Genomic DNA, 18370 nt, shown 5'->3' with positions numbered 1-18370 from the left:
TTGTGATTTTCTAATTGTTTTAATATTTTGTGATCATTTTTGCCCTATAATAATTATGGTTCAATGCAGTGGTTCATGAGAAATGATTGGATAAAAAAGTAAGCAATTAGTTTGGAATACAAACCCGTCATCGTAGTCAGCGACTGGTCTTCTTTTGCCTGGTCTAGAGCGTGGCCTATTTCTTCTGCCTCCCCTGAAAAGTTAAATTTGTCTTTAAGGTTAATTAAATATGTCGTTTAGGTAACAATATTCTTTAATCTCATAGATAAAAATTAATCATTATTTACTGTCTGTCGGTTCGTTACCCAACGTTACGTTTGTGACTGAGTTGATATTATGTGGTAGCACGCGCTCATTCCAGCTTATTCACTTGAATGGTTAGGTTAGCTAACAACAATATGGATTCCGACGAAGAAACTTGAATATAGAATAGAATAGAATAAAATTTATTCGTTGAAACCGACACATAAACATAGTATTACAAATAATGACGCTTATACAAAACTAAAAAAAAAAAAAATAAAAAAAAAAAATATAAAACCTAAAATATAAAATTTAAAATATAAAACTTAAAAACTAACTTAACTTAAACAGTGTATTATGTATGTATATTATGTGTCGTGCCAACGAAAGGGCCCGAACTCAGCTTGATGTTGTGGATACACAATGTACCCACAACGCTGGTATTCTGTTCGTATATGAGCTTATAAGTGCCAATACTCGTATGAGAAGCGTATGAGATAGATTTGTCATATGTTGGCTTACATAAAATAGCTTATACGCGCAAAAAAATGGCATTCTGAAATTGCTCTAGATAAGTACAATGAGCATCATACCTTTCTTCATAATCGTAATCATCCCTTGGATAATAATAATCATCGTCGTAGTAATCGTAGCGGGGGTGAGGGCGGCGGCGGCCGGGGCGCGGGGGGCGGATGGTGGTGGTTGTGGTGGTGGTCGTTGACGTGGTGGTGGTTGATGGAGCTTCAGTTGAGGCGGATTTGTACAGGGCTTCGTTTCTGAAAAAATCAATTGTTTTTGTTGAAGAAAAATTGGGTAAACGGGCATTCGGGCCTACTTATTACGTGATTACTGCCACCCATAAACATTATAACCTATCGGCGGTGCTCCCCCTACATTACAACATGGGGTTTTTCAAGGGGCGGACCAACAAATTACTGAAAGGCCGGCAAAGCATCGGCGGCACCTCTGGTACTGCAAATGTTCACGGGTGGCCGTAATCACTTAACACCAGGTGAACCGCTTGCTCTTTTGCCCAGAGGAACCGCTCACCAATCACTTGCTTAGGAGGAAAACATTGAGAGGAAACCTGCATGCCTGAGAGTTTCTCATAATATTCTCAAAAGTGCCTGAAGTCTGCCTATCTTTGCATGCCAAATTTCAGCCAAATCCGTCCAGTAGTTTGAGCTGTGCGTTGATAGATCAGTCAGTCAGTCAGTCAGGTTTCCCCTTTTTATTAAGATTTATTTTATTCGCGGAGTGATCCTTTTGAAAGGTCCTTATTAAGTAGTCTGTGCCTTACCTGCTAAACCAATTAGCAGAGTTCTTGCAGTCGACCTCAGAGACGAACTGGCAGATGAACGTCTTCTGGTCAAAAGCCGTGTAGTTAGCGCAGAGGAAGTCGTACCTGGTGCCGAAGAGGCAGTGGTGGTACACCTGGAATCAGTCAAATGGAGAAATTTATGAAAGGTCCTTATAAGAGGCATTTGCCAGAAAATGGCGAGATAATTTTTATCGAAGGCAGTATGTATTAATACCATATTATGTGACGCTCAAAGACCGAAAACGCTCATTGAACCAAAAAAAAAAAAAAGATTCCGACGAATTGAGAACCTCCTCCTTTTATCGAAGTCGGTTAAAAACCAGTCAACCAGTCTACGCCCGTACATCTCTGTACGTCTCTTTTATGTACAACATTGCAAGTTACGAGTGTATAGCTCTCTTCATCGCTTTCCGACTATGAGCTTTCTTATGAGGCCCATAATCTATACTAATATTATAAATGCGAAAATGTGTCTGTCTGTCTGTCTGCTACGCTTTCACGGCTCAACCGCTGAACCGATTTTAATGAAATTTTGTACAGACTTAGGATACATTCCGGGGAAGGACATAGGCTACTTTTTATCCCGGAAAACCAACAGTTCCTGCGCGACTCCTAAATACACATCCGCTTGATCGATTCGCATGAAATTTGGTACCGAGGTAGCTTGCGTCCCTGTAATTGACATAGGCAACTTTTCATCCCGGAAAATCAAACAGTTCCCACGGGATCTTTAAAAACCTAAATCCACGCGGACGAAGTCGCGGGCATCCTCTAGTAATAAATAATTAGCGACCATGTCTCGGAATCATACGAGTATGTCAACACGCACTGCTCTTCAAGCATTGAGGAATTTCGTTAGTTATCATAAAAAAAAAGACTTACCTGACATTTATGAGGTGGGGAAGCATAGAACCCATCGTGCAGCCCGTCACACTTGAAGTCCATGGTTTCCGGAGGGGGGACGGTCGCGTAGAAGGGGTACTCGGACAGGTTGTACCCGTTCAGCTCCCGGGGCAAATTGGGGTCATGGATGTAGTCGAGTTGGGGAATCCCCGTCAGTTTTGAAGTTGAATTGGTAGCTTCTTCCCCTGTGGGGTCCTCCTGAAAACGAAAATGAAATATTGTGATAGGTGATAAAATGGACTATGTTAAAAAAAATAAAAAATGTAAGTATAGGTTTATCATCACACTAATATGATAAAGGCGAAAGTTTGTATGTGTGTTTGTTACTCCTTCACGCAAAAACTACTGGACAGATTTAGCTGAAATTTGGAATGGAGATAGATAATATCCTGGATTAGTTCTTCATATAAACTTCGATTTTTTAAATCTTATTATAAATTAGTCTTTTAAGGCCGATGATTTTTGTCAGCCCTAGCACAGACTACGGTCTACTTGGGCTGCAAATTGGAAACACCAGTCTCAGTTTTTATCTAGTGCTTTGGTCTAGAAAGGTGTAAAATGTTCACTTTTTATTAAGTCATTAAATAAATAAATAAAAGTAAATGTCGAATCTTCCCGCAAGTGCCAACAAAAACTGTACTAGTTTGAACTCAGTCGGATAAATGGTGTACAAACGCATAGGTAACGAACTGATAGACAGATTTTTTGTTTACGAATAAAACCAATACCCAACAAATAACTATAGCCACTATAGCTAAGTAAGTATAGGTACCTATTGTAAAGAAACTAGGCTTGACTAATCAAGTAGACTAATGCATTATTAATAAATAATTAATTAAATATAGTATAGTGTTGTATTTAATTGCTTGTTAAACATTGTTACCTATTGAAGGCAAAAGAAAATACCGGAAATTGCAACTTTTATATCGAACAGGAAATTATTCGGAATCCTACTTGCTATCAAGGTTGGTTGGTTTTATATTTCCTTTATCGTGTTATAATAACGAAGTATATATCATTTAAGTATATGGTACTAGCATACAAACTCTTCGAAATTCTTTCTAAACTTAGTCTAAATCCAAACTAATATTATAAATGCGAAAGTGTGTCTGTCTGCTATCTTTTCACGTCAGAACAGTTTAACCGATTCTGACGAAATTTGGTACAGGGTTAGCTCATAGCTAACCCTGTACCAAATTTCGTCATTTGGTACAGGGTTAGCTATGAGCTAACCCTGTACCAAACCCTGTAACCCTGTCCCTGGGACGGGCATAGGTTACTTTTTATCTTGGAAAATCAAAAAGTTCCCACGGGGTTACTAAAAACCCATCCGCTTAACCGATTTGTATGAAATTTGGTATCGAGGTAGCTTGCGTCCCTGTAATTGACATAGGCATTTTATCCCGGAAATCAAACAGTTCCTACGGGATCTTTGAAAACCTAAATCCACGCGGACGAAGTCGCGGGCATCCTCTAGTATATCAATATACTGTTATAGTGGTTTTGATGTGTACCGTCAGAAGAAACACTTTTATTTTTGTTTTTTTTTGTATAATTTTTGACGTGACAACGTCTTATAATTCGATAGAGCCGGCTGCACGCACGAAAAAACATGACTCATGCGGCGTTACCTCGCTCTGAGGCGTTCCATGTAAGGCTTGAAGTGCAAGCGAGAGCGCGGAACGAGCGACAAAGAAGCACAATCGGCCTTTGTTGTCACGTTCAACTATCGTCAGTAAACCGACTTTACAGACAACCAATTTTTTACCTGAGCTTCATCGTCATTCCCCGTGGGTTCCTCCTCGGGCGCCGCGGTGGTGGTGGTGGTGGTTTTGGCGTGGATGAGCGACGTGGCGCGCGCCGCGGACGTGGCGGGGACGTCCGCTGACAGGATTGCTAGGGCTACACCTGGAATTTGACAAAATCCAAAATCAAAAAAATATAGTCTTTACGGGTGGAAAGTAATGCCACCTGAAGGGAAAGGACTCTTAATTTTGTAGATAGAAAATTTTACTCAAAGGAAACATTCCTTTTTTGAATACAAAGAAAACTGCATTCAAAGATTTTCGAAAATTCGCTGCCACACCCGGGAATCGAACAGACTTAAATCTGTAAAAATTACAACCAGTACTTTTATTGCATAGAATATAGATCATTAGGATCAATTCAATCAATTATAAGGATCAAATCTCTAAGAAATTTGATGAATTAATGAAAGGAAAACCATCGATTCAATAAAAGTACCTACAAGTTGTAATTTCAACAAAAAACAACGTTCACGTAATATCTACAAAAATATTCATATCGTAGCTCCTAAACTAATGAACTGATTTTAATTTAGTTTTTTTTTTTTTGTTTGAAAGGTGGCTTGATCGAGTGTTCTTAGCTATAATCCAAGAAAATCGGTTCAGCCGTCTGAAAGTTATCAGCTCTTTTTTTTTCCTCTCTGATCTGGCTTTACAAAGATTAGCCAATGTCAAGTTTGTAGTTATTTGTAACAAGTTAGTTAAACTATACAAGTGTGGATCCCGTCTGTACCGGCGCTCGCCGACACACGCACGGCACCCCCTTAGAGCGCCTTCCAGTCAGTTTTAACAAAAAAAAACACTCCAAAAAGGCAGAGCACGACCGCCAGCTAACACCAACACAGACGAAGTCCCAGCTCTTTTCTAGTTACTGTAACCTTTACTTGTCGAGGGTGTTATAAATTTTTAATTTACACTTGCATACTATTTAGTGACAGTGATGATGATAATTGTGATTAACAAGATTTGTCATCGATGAAAAATTTACAATTTACTTGACGACCAGCAAGTGGTAAATAAACATTCAAAACGAGTCTCATCCAAAAACCCTGACATTATTATTAAAACTAAGTAAAATTCAAACGGGTATCAAATAATAAGTAGGTATACCATAGGTATACAGATTTAATGCCATTAACCTTGGCCCTTGGGTTTTTATACAAATCGAACGAATTATAAGAAATCGTTCAATGACTTGATGTTGCGTTGGAATAAGGAAAAGATACGCAAAATTTTAATAATGAGGTGAGCCAAAAATTGATCCACATAACTTAATACCTACGTGCTTTGTAGATGGGCCGTGAAAGCTAGCAGACAGACAGACAGACAGACACACTTTCACATTTATACAGACAAACACTATAATATTAGTATGGATTATGTACCTATAGTACAAAGATGCGCAAAGCCTTTTTAACCCCCGACCCAAAAAGAGGGGTGTTATAAGTTTGACGTGTGTATCTGTGTATCTGTGGCGTCGTAGCTCCTAAACTAATGAACCGATTTTTGTTTTTGTTGTTTGAAAGGTGGCTTGATCGAGAGTGTTCTTAGCTATAATCCAAGAAAATCGGTTCAGCCGTTTGAAAGTTATCAGCTCTTTTCTAGTTACTGTAACCTTCACTTGTTGGGGGTGTTATAAATTTTTAATTTACACTTGTAAACTTTATAACATCTAATATGATTCGCAATAAATTACAATAAACATTAGCAATAAACTTTAAAAACCTGCAATTAATAATATGGAGACGTTTATAACAGTAATATTGTAGTATAAAATATAGTTGAAATATGTTTTTTATAATTGGTTTTCTTGAAAACTCATCAAATGTCATGTCAATCCTAAATCCTTGAACTTTAAGAGGGGTCTCTCCGTCACTCGCTCCATACAAACGTAGTTTCGATTTCATTTGAATATTAAGCAACCAAAGTCCATGAAATTTTGCAGACATATTCTAGAAACTAATATCTATGCCTGTGGTTTTCCAGATTTCAGTTAAAATATACGGTTTCAAAGTTAAGCGGTCTTAAAATTTCACATACAAATCTTTGAGTCCCTGTAATTTTGAAACTACATATTTTTAGAAAAATCTAAAACACCACAGGCACAGATATTAGTTTCTAGAATATGTCTGCAAAATTTCATGGACTTTGGTTGTTTAATATTCAAATGGAATTGGAACTACGATTGTATAGAGTAAGTGACGGAGAGAGCCCTGTTAATGAATGTTTAGGTTTCTAATGTATTAGTCCATAATGTTATTGTTTTAACATATTTTTAATCAATGTTTTTTACGTCACTTTAGTTTTCTGTTGTTTCTGTCATTTTATTGTTTGTGTTATTTTATTTTTGTGATTTTTTTTAAAATAATGTAACATGAGATTAATAAATAAATGAGAGAGCAAATATTATTGTTTGAATTATTAGCAAGAACCCATAATATAAGGGTGCGTTTTCACTAACGCGGAGCGGAGCGGAGAAGAGCAGTGAAAAGTGGCAAGTGTTTCCATTGGAGCGGAGCGGAGCGGAGTGAGACTGAGCGCACTAGAGCTGCTGTCAGTCGTGTATCCCATAAACATAGACAAGTCTACCCTATCTATTAAATCTTATGTATAATTTAAACACAAAACTAATTTTAGAGGAAATGTCAAAGCATTAAATTATAGAAACAAGGCCGTATTTGACTCGGAGGCCATGTTTACGTAATATTATGAACGTAACTAAAATAATGTTATGTGTGAATTCAACACAAAGTTTAGGTTTTTCTAGAGATTTTTTATACTTTGACGAAGAGTTATTAAAACGTTATTTTATTAGGGTTCCGTATACATTTAGAATAAAGGAATCCTTATAGGATCACTGCGTTTGTCTGTCTGTCTGTCAATACCCGTCAAGGGAATCATAACCTATAGTATAGGTTAAGTAAACGGTACCCTATAGGTACTATAGGGTACTTCCCGTTTACTTAGAATCATGAAAGGCAGGTCTCACTATCACACTATCACAATCACACACTATCACACTAATCACACTTCACAATTAATATTATAAAAGTGAAAGTTTGTGTGTGTGTATATCTGTGTGTGTATGTTTGTTACTCCTTCACGCAAAAACTATTGGGCGGATTTGGCTGTTTAGCATGAAGATAAATTATACCCTGAATTAGCACATAAGCTACATTTTATCCCATAAAATTGAAGGATTCCTATGGCATTTTGTTAAAAATCTATACCGCGAAGGAAGTCGCGGGTATCAGCTAGTACCAAGGAAAGTTGATAGATCAATGCTGTGCGTTAGTCAGACAGTCAGTCATAATTAAAAAAATACTTACAAAATAATCCGATCCCCAGCCATCTGTGCCGAGATCGCTTCATTGTGTAACCTGTAACAAACAGATAAACACAATTAAAATATGGACATCATCTACACTAAATAAAACTTAATGCAAGCCTTATCTAATCATTATACAAATCATGCCCGCGTGGAATGGTGCCAAGAATACTGGCTGCATTTCCGCGTTGGACAGCCAGGCTGATCCGTTGCGCAAAAAATAAGCCAGTCTTTCTGTCACCCGATGAGGCTATTAAACGCGGTGAAATGTCTCATATTTCTGTGGCCCCAGGGTCTCCACGGCAAACGGAACAAAAATGTAACTCTCGATAAGAGTCACATTTTCTACACTAAATATTGTTAAAAATCGGTCAAGTACGAATCGAACTTGCACACGAACGGTTCCGTATTATTGTACAAAAAAATGAATTAATTTTTTTTAAATTTTCATGGCGGCCATTTTGAAATTTTTATTATCTATTTGTTGTAGCGGCTAGAGAATTAATACACATTCAGTTAAAATTTCAACTCTACCATCTACTTCATATTACGGTTCATGAGATAGGTACAGTCCGCTGACAGACAGACGGACGAACGGACAGCGGAGGCTTAGTAATAGATTAGTGTAGGTAACATAAGGGCTTAGAAGGCTTAAAACTCTACAAGTGTAAATTAAAAATTTATAACACCCCCGATAAGTGAAGGTTACAGTAACTAGAAAAGAGCTTGTAACTTTCAAACGGCTGAACCGATTTTCTTGGATTATAGCTAAGAACACTTTCGATCAAGCCACCTTTCAAACAAAAAAATCGGTTGACTAGTTTAGGAGCTACGAAGCCACAGACAGATACACAGATACACACGTCAAACTTATAAAACCCCTCTTTTTGGGTCGAGGGTTAAAAAGCACACAGTTACATCTGTTATGCCATTTTAGTCCATATTACTTAACAGTAATGTCTATTGTTGTATACAATTGCAGTTTTTTATTGTCTCAAACAAAGAACCAAAAACTATATTCAAACAATGCGCCATATAATGACGCAAAGCACTATTAGCATGTAAGAAACGGCATCATGTCTGTATTGTGCGTATGTATGTTGAAAAAACTGGCCAAGTGCGAGCCAGATCCGCGCACTGAGGGTTCCGTACTCAGGTATTTCTTTCCGACAAAACTATCAAAAACTATTATATATAAAAATAAAAAAAAATCTGTTTTAGAATACAAAGGTAAAGTTCTTTCATAATATGATACCCCACTTGGTTTAGTTATCTTACTTTGAAAATTGAAACACATTTTTTTCTGTGATGTATCTACAAATTCACGGTTTTCGGATTTATTCCCTTACTTGTGCTATAAGACCTATCTACCTGCCAAATTTCATGATTCTAGGTCAACGGGAAGTACCCTATAGGTTTTCTTGACATACACGACGGACGGACGGACAGACAGACAACAAAATGATCCTATAAGGGTTCCGTATTTCCTTTTGAGGTACGGAACCCTAGACACTTAATTTAAGTATCGTACGCTGTGGGGCGCCAGCCAGGTAACCTCCCAGTCAGCCTGGGTTCTGCTGGTCCTTTTTGGATGCGTCCGAGTGGGAGATATATAAACTTACTAGAGGATGCCCGCGACTTCGTCCACGTGGATTTAGGTTTTTGAAGATCCCGTGGGAACTGTTTCATTTTCCGGGATAAAATGCCTATGTCAATTACAGTCACGCAAGCTACCTCGGTACCTGTCATACAAATCAGTTAAGCGGATGGGTTTTTAGGAATCCCGTGGGAACTCTCTGATATTCCGGGATAAAAAGTAACCTATGTCCGTCCTCGGGATATAAGCTAACCCTGTACCCATCAGAATCGGTTAAACTGTTGCTGTGAAAAGGTAGCAGACAGACAGACAGACACTCTTTCGCATATATAATATTATAGTATGGATTCAATGCGCACTTGGCGTAAACTAAGTAGTAGTGTGGTAAACTAAGCCTATACCTACCCTTTCATTCAGAGGAGAGACCCGTACTCAGTAGTGGGCCGGTGATAAGTTGATGATGTCGATATAGGTAAGATCACGAAGGTATAGAAGACGTTACCCACAAAATAAATCCTGTTACTTATAATAATCGTGATATGTTTTCAGGTCACCTTCAAATAGTTTATAGTTTTAACTAAATGCCAGTTATTGAGTTTAGAAAGGATCAATCAAGTCGAATTAAAGTATACTTTATGCCAAGTTCATTATCATCATCAGCCCGTGGACTTCCACTGTTGGACATAGGCCTTCCCTAAAGAGCGCCACCACACCCGGTGCTCAGCCTTCCTCATCCAGCCACTTTTCGCCAGCCGCTTTATATCGTCGGTCCATCGTGCTGGAGGGCGGCCCGCACTACGCTTGCTTATACGCGGTCTCCACTCAAGGACTTTCCGGCTCCAACGGCCATCGCCTCTACGACAGGCATGGCCTGCCCACTGCCACTTCAGCTTGCTAATAGTTTGGGCTATGTCAGTAACCTTGGTTCTCCTGCGGATCTCCTCATTTCGAATCTATGCCAAGTTACCTGACGGTAAATGATGGGCCTGCGCGAGTCTGACTCGCACTTGGCCGGTTTTCACTCCTTACGTACATTTGTTACTCCTTCACGCAAAAACTACTAGACGGATTGGGCTGAAATTTGCAATGGAGATAGATAATATCCTGGATTAGCACATAGGCTACTTTTTATCCCGGAAAATCAAAGAGTTCTCACGGGATTTCGAAAAACCTAAATCCACACGGGCTAAGTCGCGGGCATCAGCTAGTTTAAATAAAAATAGCGAGCAAATGAGCAAGCGGGTCACCTGATGTTAAGTGATTACCGTAGCATCCAGAGGAACCGCCAATGCGTTGCCGGCCTTTCAGGAATTTGTTGGTCCGACCCTTGAATAACCCCATGTTGTAATCTAATGGAAACACCGCAGAAGTTGTTGGAGTTGATCCCACAGTTTTGCATGTCCGTTGAAAAAAAAGGCGTGCGTGCGAGATAAGTTTTTAAGCCTATCTCATGGGAACTCTATGATTTTTCCGGACTGAAAGACCACGTAGGTTATTCTTTGTAGTTTGTCCCCTTCCTCGGGATATAAGCTTTATCACAGTACCAAACGTCTAATAGCTCGTTCACACAGGCTGCGTAAGCGTAGACGTAGCGCGTACCATTGCGTTGTAATGTATGGAACTGTATGAAAGATGGCACACCGCTTGCGTAAAGCGTAATCCGGTGTGTTAGGGGTTTACGCGCGTCACTACGCACGTGTCACGTGTAGGCAATTGGTGTGAATCGGCCTTAAATCATTAAAAGTATGAGCCGTGAAAAGCTAACAGACAGACAGACATACTCTCGAATTTATTACATCAGTAAAGTAAAGTAAATTGAGTAATTAGTAGCTGTTTTGTATTTTTTTTAAGATTTCTTACAAAATTACATTCAACTCTCAATATAGCGTCATTTACATAGTATTATGTACTGAGGAAACTATGTACTATAAACCCATATGAGGAAACCAGTTGCAGCCTCAATGATATATTACAATAATAGTAAAAGTGCACGCAAGGACAATGCAAGGTCAACGACCCACGATGTTGCAGCCTACACCCAACAACATAGGGTTGTTGCCTCTTTTTACCCGACTAGGTAAAGCCAATAGGAAGGGTTATGATTTTAGCAGTCTATGTATGTATGTTTGTATCAGATTCAATATGTTCCACCGTAGCGCCTAAATTACTGGACCGATTTTGATGAATGCTGTGTCAATTAATTCGCTTACCGTTTACCTGGAAATGCAAAAACCTCATTTTTGTGAACTTTGACCTTCAATAATTTTTTTTTTGCAAATGTGGGATCCATGAGGTCTTTTCACAATGCATTTACATTGGCGCTTCCAACATTCGTACCAATTTTTAGCTCTATGCAAATTATTGTAACCTATTTATTCAGCTAGATACTATAATATTATATAATTTATATCCTGTAGTGAAAAATGAGCTTTAAAATAAGGTTCTTAAGATAAATTTCACTTTAACGCTGAAGTGGACACTCTTGGTTCAAAAACTCATATTACATAAGATTGACAACCCTAACGCCGTACCTAATTTGCAAATATGCCATGATATATTAATGGAAGTTTTCCTGGTTAGGTATTTGTTTAAGTGAAAGGTTTTAGAAGACTCTGGAAGCTTTAAACGTAAATATGGATTAAAACCTTGGAATGAACTCGCCGTTTTGAAAGTTAGCTATAAATATTTCCAACCATTTAATAGTATAACAATAATTATATCTTCGGACGAAGCTGGGGAGAGCTATGCTCGGAGTTTCTCTACAAGATCAAATCGGGATTATAAAATGCTAGAGCATGCCTAGAGGCTACTTTTTATCCCGGAAAATCAAACAGTTCCCACGGGATCATTAAAAACCTAAATCCACGCGTACAAAGTCGCGGACATCCTTTATTATTACATAAAAGGAGAAGGTGACTGACTGACGGACAGATCTTCAACGCATAGCTCAAACTACTAAACGGATCGACATGAAATTTGGCATGCATACTTACCTACTTATAGCTATTAAGACGTAGACATCCGCTAAGAAAGGGTTTTTTAAAATTCAACCCCTAAGATGGTAAAATAGAAGTTTGAAATGTCCACGCGGACGAAGTCACGGACATAAGATAATATATTTATAACTAGCTGACGCCCGCGACTTCGTCCGCGTTTATTTAGGTTTTTCGAAATCCCGTGGGAACTCTTTGACTTTCCGGGATAAAAAGTAGCCTATGTGCTAAACGAGGATATTATCTATCTCCATTTCAAATTTCAGCCAAATCCGTCCAGTGGTTTTTGCGTGAAGGAGTAACAAACATACACACACACACATACTTTCGCCTTTATAATATTAGTGTGAAGTGTTATCTCCTGCTAGTCTGGGTTGAGACTGGCCACTGTGGCCGAAATTCGGCCCACAGAACATTATGATTGTTGACATAATAAACCCCGTACAAGATTACGTCATGTAACGTTACCAAATGTCTGTAACCAATTAAATAAAGCCGAGGTCGCGGGCCGACGTAGCGTGTGGTGTATGCGTGTTTCCATTGTCTCTACACGTCTTACGTCAACAGCATAATGACGGATTCAAGTTGTACTGTATGTATTTGTGTGAATGTCACACTTACATTATTTACTAGCTGAACGCAAGTTACTTCGTTCGCGTGGATATTTTTTTTTAAATCTCGTGGAAACTGTTTGATTTTCCGGAATAAAAAGAAGGGTTTCCAGGGTACACTCTATCTCCATTCCAAATTGCAACCAAATCCGCCCAGTAGGTTTTGCATGAAAGAGTAACAAACATACAAACACTCACACTCACACACGCACCCATACACATACACACACAAACACATACAAACTTCCGCCATTATAGTGTGATTTGGCTTTTTGTGTTATTGGCTGAATTCATGCTGAAATTGTGTATTCTATCCAATAATACGACTGGTCTATACTATTCATAACTTAAAGTTCGTAAGATGTATATTTTTACTGTGAATTTGGTTAAAAATATATGCTAGCCATTTCTGGCTGCAGCAAATTACAATAAAACAACTTATTTTGATAAATGTTTTTTGATGATGATTTTATTAACATAATGATGCTAATTTGGACACTTTTTAGGGATGTCACACATACATCCCTAAAGTGCCAAAAAAATCATTGCTAAGCCATTTTGCTGCAAATGTTTTGTAAAGAATAGCCCTAATTGTAGGTTTCTCAGTTAAGATCAAAAGAAAAGATTTTTGTTTTAATTTTTCCGTTAAAACGTTCCCAAAAATAAATCGTGCCGCCTGTAAACAATGGAGACAGTGCGCCGCGCTCCGCTGCCTACTTTCACTGCATTGAGTGTTTCATACGATTCGATGCGTGGATGAACCGACGTGGGATTTTATATACATCTGCCAAACATTATACCACTACTACTACACTACAAGCTATGATAGCCTAGTGGTTAAGAGGGGTCTCTCCGTCACTCGCCCCATACAAACGTAGTTCGTCTCTCATTGGAATACTAACCAATCATAGGTACTCAATGGAATTTTGTAGAAACGATCCGGGAACGTTAAAATATTCGGTTTCAAAGTTACGCGGTCTTAAAAATTCACATACAAATCTTTGAGCCCCTGTAATTTTAAAACTACATACTTTTAGAAAAATCTAAAACACCACAGACACAGATATTAGTTTCTAGAACATGTCTGCAAAATTTCATGGACTTTGGTTGCTTAATATTCAAATGAAATTGGAACTACGATTGTATGGAGTGAGTGACGGAGAGAGCCCTGTTAAGATGTCCACCTCCTATTCGGAAGGACGGTGGTTCGATCCGGAGCACGCACTTTTTACCCCACTACGGCAAAACCAAATGGAAGGGTCATGATTTTAGCAGTCTATGTTTGTATGTTTGTATCCAGAATCTGTGTGTTCCACCGTAGCGCCTTAACTACTGGGCCGATTTTGATGAATGAAGTGTCAATTGATTCGTTGTAAAGGTCCGGGTGTCATAGGCTATTATATTTTAAACGAAAAATGGACCTAATGGATGTTAATTACATTAGTTCATTACATGCATTACACAAACGTGTGGATCTCCAAATTTATAACACCTCCGATAAGTGAAGTTTACAGTAACTAGAAAAAAGCTGATAACTTTCAAACGGCTGAACCGATTTTCTTGGATTATAGCTAAGAACACTCTCGATCAAGCCACCTTTCAAACAAAAAAAAAAAACTAAATTAAAATCGGTTCATTAGTTTAGGGGCTACGATGCCAAAGACAGATAGATACACAGATACACACGTCAAACTTATAACACCCCTCTTTTTGGGTCGGGGTTTAATAAATCTACTACAGCATTAAAATATACCAAGCGACAGAAAAACAATTTTACTATAATATTTCACCGTTTATTGAGACGATCGCAGTCGGGTTTTAGTTTTCAACTTTATCTTGTAACTTTTCGAAGCTATTATGTGCGTTACTGATATTGAGATAGTATTAATCCAATCGAAGCGTTTCTACTCAATGTTTCTGATATGAATCTGTCAAGGTGTGGAATGCCCCTGGCGTCCGTGTTTCCTGCCACGTATAACTTGAATGCCTTCAAGGCACTAATATATAGGCATCTTCTAGGCAAGCGCGTTATAACTTAGACATCTCATTATATACTTAGACTCATCATTGCTCTGTTCCTCAGGCATGATTGATATCAAGCGTAAGCCTATCTCACAAAAAAAAACCAGTTGCCAGTTCAAAATCCGGAAAACCTGTACTCGGGTTTTTTCGACATTTTGCACGATTTCAAAAACTATTATTCTTAAAAATAAATAAAAATCTGTTTTATAATGTACAGACGTAAAGCCCTTTCATATGATACCCCACTTGGTATAGTTATCTTACTTTGAAAATTGAAAATACTAATTATTTATTTGTTCATGAACACGTTTTTTTTTGTGATGTAACCACAAATTCGCGGTTTTCGGATTTTTTCCTTTACTTGTGCTATAAGACCTAACTACCTACCCATGATTCTAGATCAACGGGCAGTACCCTATAGGTTTTCTTGACAGACATGACAGACGGACAGACAGACAACAAAGTGATCCTATAAGGGTCCTTTTCCTTTTCAGGTGCATACGGAATCCTAAAAACAGTTGCCAGTTCAAAATCGATATGCTTCTCCAAAAACTAAATCAAACTTTCAAATAATGGTTTTTTTTTCTCTCTCGTCTGGCTTTACAAAGATTAGCCAATGTCATTTGTAGTATTTGTAACAAATTAGTTAAACTATACAAGTATGGACCCCGTCTGTGCCGGCGCTCGCCGACACACGCACGGCACCCTCTTAGAGCGCTTTCCAGTCAGTTTTAACAAAAAAAAACACTCCAAAAGGCAGAGCACGCCCGCCAGCTAACACCAACACAGACGAAGTCCCCAATAATGGTTCCACCTCACGTAAGTATTTGACAGTTATGTAACGTGACAGACGGTACAATACGTGATTTGCATGCGTCTCGAGACCTACATTTGGCGTGCGTTTGAAAAAAATAACGGTCCGCCATTTTGGATTTTATTTTATTTTATTTTATTTTATTTTATTTTATTTTATTTTATTCCTTTATTTATTTTATTTATTTTTATTTTAGATCTTTTGTTTTCAAAGTTTTGACTTGGCAAAAGACTAATGTCTGAAATATTTAATTTAGCTGATGCCCGCGACAACCTTCGCGTGGATTTAGGTTTTTAGAAATCCCGTGGGAACTCTTTGATTTTCCGGGATAAAAAGTAACTTAAGTATATAATTTTGATTTTCTGATGGATAGAGTTAAAGACCTTTAACTATATCCATCAAAAAATCACGTCGATCCGTTGCTCCGTTATTGAAGGACAAACCAACAATCAAACGCACTTTCGCATTTATGATACGAGCCACTAGGCTATCATAATTATATTTTCATTGCCGAAATAAATTTAAAAAAGTGGGTTAAACAAACCAAGGAATTTCTGTCAGGTTTTACAGATTTTCTTTAAAGAGAAAAACGCTGGTGTTTCATATAATTCTTAATTTGGAATGTATGACAGAATTTTGATGAATAAGTCTGTTCAAGTTTAGAATTTATCAGATTTGTAGAGAGTTCCTATTTCTCAATAAAAAAAAACAACACAAATAATATAAATATTGTAGAAAATATAATTTACTTTACTTGATAGGTACGGAGATTTTATAGAATAAGTCACAATATATGTTTATATAGTAGGTATGGATTTCAAATGTAAAATGTCGGTGAAGGACAATCAAACCTACAAGTTTCAAAATCCCGCTATGCTTTGACCTGATTTACAGTAAAAAAAAAAAAACTTTTTAATAACCTGTAATACATATATTGTATTCAGGCGACGCATAGCCTGTATGGATAAGGCTTGAGGACTCATTATATAGAACCTTATATGATAAGACCTATTGGCCTACATGCCACCAGGTTAATGTGTGACCTTCATAGGTCAGCCTTATTATGGTCGAGTACCTACCTACTTTTGATCAAATCAAATCAAAATTTACTTTACTATATCCACGGAAAGAAGTTAGTATAAAGCTCTCTCTGTTATGTAATATCATACAAATGACAGAGACAAAAATCTCAGTGGGCGTTAACCATTTTGAGTCACCATACCATAACCATAGAATTGCGTTAAGAAAGGGTTTTTGGAAATTCAAACCCTAAGGGGGTAAAATAGGGATGTGAAGTTTGTGTAACCTACGCGGACGAAGTCGCGGGCATAAGCTAGTGAAATAATATGGCAACAAAAAAGATGCTTTAAAGCAGATAGAAAAAACCGGTCAAGTGAGAGTCAGACTCGCGCACCGAGGGTTCCGTACTTCCGTATTTTTTCCGACATTTTGCACGATAAATCAAAAACTATCACACTAATCATACTATCACACTTCACAATAATCTTAGAAAAACGAAAGTTTGTGTGTGTATGTGTGTGTGTGTGTATGTTTGTTACTCCTTCACGCAAATACTACTCGACGGATTTAGCTGGGAATGGAGATAGATAATATCCTGGATTAGCACATAGGCTACTTTTTATCCCGGAAAATCAAAGAGTTCCCACCCATTTTGAAAAACCTAAATCCACGCGGGCGAAGTCATGGGCATCGGCTAGTTATGCATAAAAATAAATAAACATCTGTTCTAGAATGTAAACAGGTAAAGCCCTTTCATATTATACTCCACTGGGTACACTTATCCTAATTTTAGATTTTTTAATCCTAATTTAAAAAAAAAAAATTGTGATGTAACCACAAATTCACGGTTTTCGGATTTTCCCCTTTACTTGTGGTATAAGACCTACCTGTCTACCAAATTTCATGATTCTAGGTCAACGGAAAGTACCATACAGGTTTTCTTGACAAACACGACAAACAGACAGACAGATAGACAGACAACGAAGTGATCCTATAAGGGTTCCCTTTTCCTTTTGACGTATGGAACCCTAAAAATGTATATTGCTGTATGTATTTTGCTAAACCAGGTTTTGGCAATAGGCTCTATTCGCCAATATTTTCCTTAGCAACGAAACTTGTTTACAATAGGTACTTTTAGCTGAAGTAGTCAATACCTGTAGACTTTCGAGTGACAAAGTGTTGTAATACTTGTCTGACCCCAATTCGTGAATGATAGGTTTTGTAATACAGCTTGTATTGGCTGGTAATGACTTTGTTTATACGTATGCTATGTTTATATTGATAAAGGAGCAGAAAGAATAGAAAAATCCATACTAATATATAATAAACTAATAAATGCGCCTACTATGTTTATATTGATAAAGGAGCAGAAAGAATAGAAAAATCCATACTAATATATAATAAACTAATAAATGCGCCTACTATGTTTATATTGATAAAGGAGCAGAAAGAATAGAAAAATCCATACTAATATTATAAATGCGAAAGTGTGTCTGTCTGTCTGCTACCTTTTTACGACCCAACAGTTTAACCGATTCTGTCGAAATTTGGTACAGAGTTAGCTTATATCCCGGGGACGGACATATGCTACTTTTTATCCCGGAAAATCAAAGAGTTCCCGCGGGATTCCTAAAGACCCATCCGCTTAAACGATTTGTATGTTTGGTACTTGCTACTAGCTTGCGTCCCTTTTTATTTTTAACTAGCTGATGC

At 37.8% G+C, this 18370-nt stretch overlaps 1 protein-coding gene across 14 annotated transcripts in view; it reads right to left on the bottom strand.

Annotated features, from left to right (window-relative positions):
- The window catches only part of LOC123878953 (nucleolar protein dao-5), a 62569-nt gene that overhangs the window by 3581 nt on the left and 40618 nt on the right, over window positions 1–18370 (bottom strand). For 13 of the 14 annotated variants that reach the window (XM_045926333.1, XM_045926339.1, XM_045926332.1 and 10 more), the window contains 6 exons: window positions 7602–7652; window positions 4236–4375; window positions 2447–2665; window positions 1544–1677; window positions 837–1019; window positions 125–193 (listed from right to left, as the gene is read on the bottom strand). In XM_045926333.1, the coding sequence (XP_045782289.1) occupies window positions 125–193; window positions 837–1019; window positions 1544–1677; window positions 2447–2665; window positions 4236–4375; window positions 7602–7644 (788 nt within the window). In that variant the 5' untranslated portion in view covers window positions 7645–7652. The remainder of the gene's footprint in view (window positions 1–124; window positions 194–836; window positions 1020–1543; window positions 1678–2446; window positions 2666–4235; window positions 4376–7601; window positions 7653–18370) is intronic. The other variant, XM_045926346.1, reaches the window with a different exon arrangement.

The sequence above is a fragment of the Maniola jurtina genome, chromosome 27 (genome assembly GCF_905333055.1).
Source record: "Maniola jurtina chromosome 27, ilManJurt1.1, whole genome shotgun sequence".
In the NCBI taxonomy this organism is placed as follows: domain Eukaryota; kingdom Metazoa; phylum Arthropoda; class Insecta; order Lepidoptera; family Nymphalidae; genus Maniola; species Maniola jurtina.
Note: the sequence above shows the minus strand (reverse complement) of the source record. Positions and strands in the feature narration are given on the sequence as shown.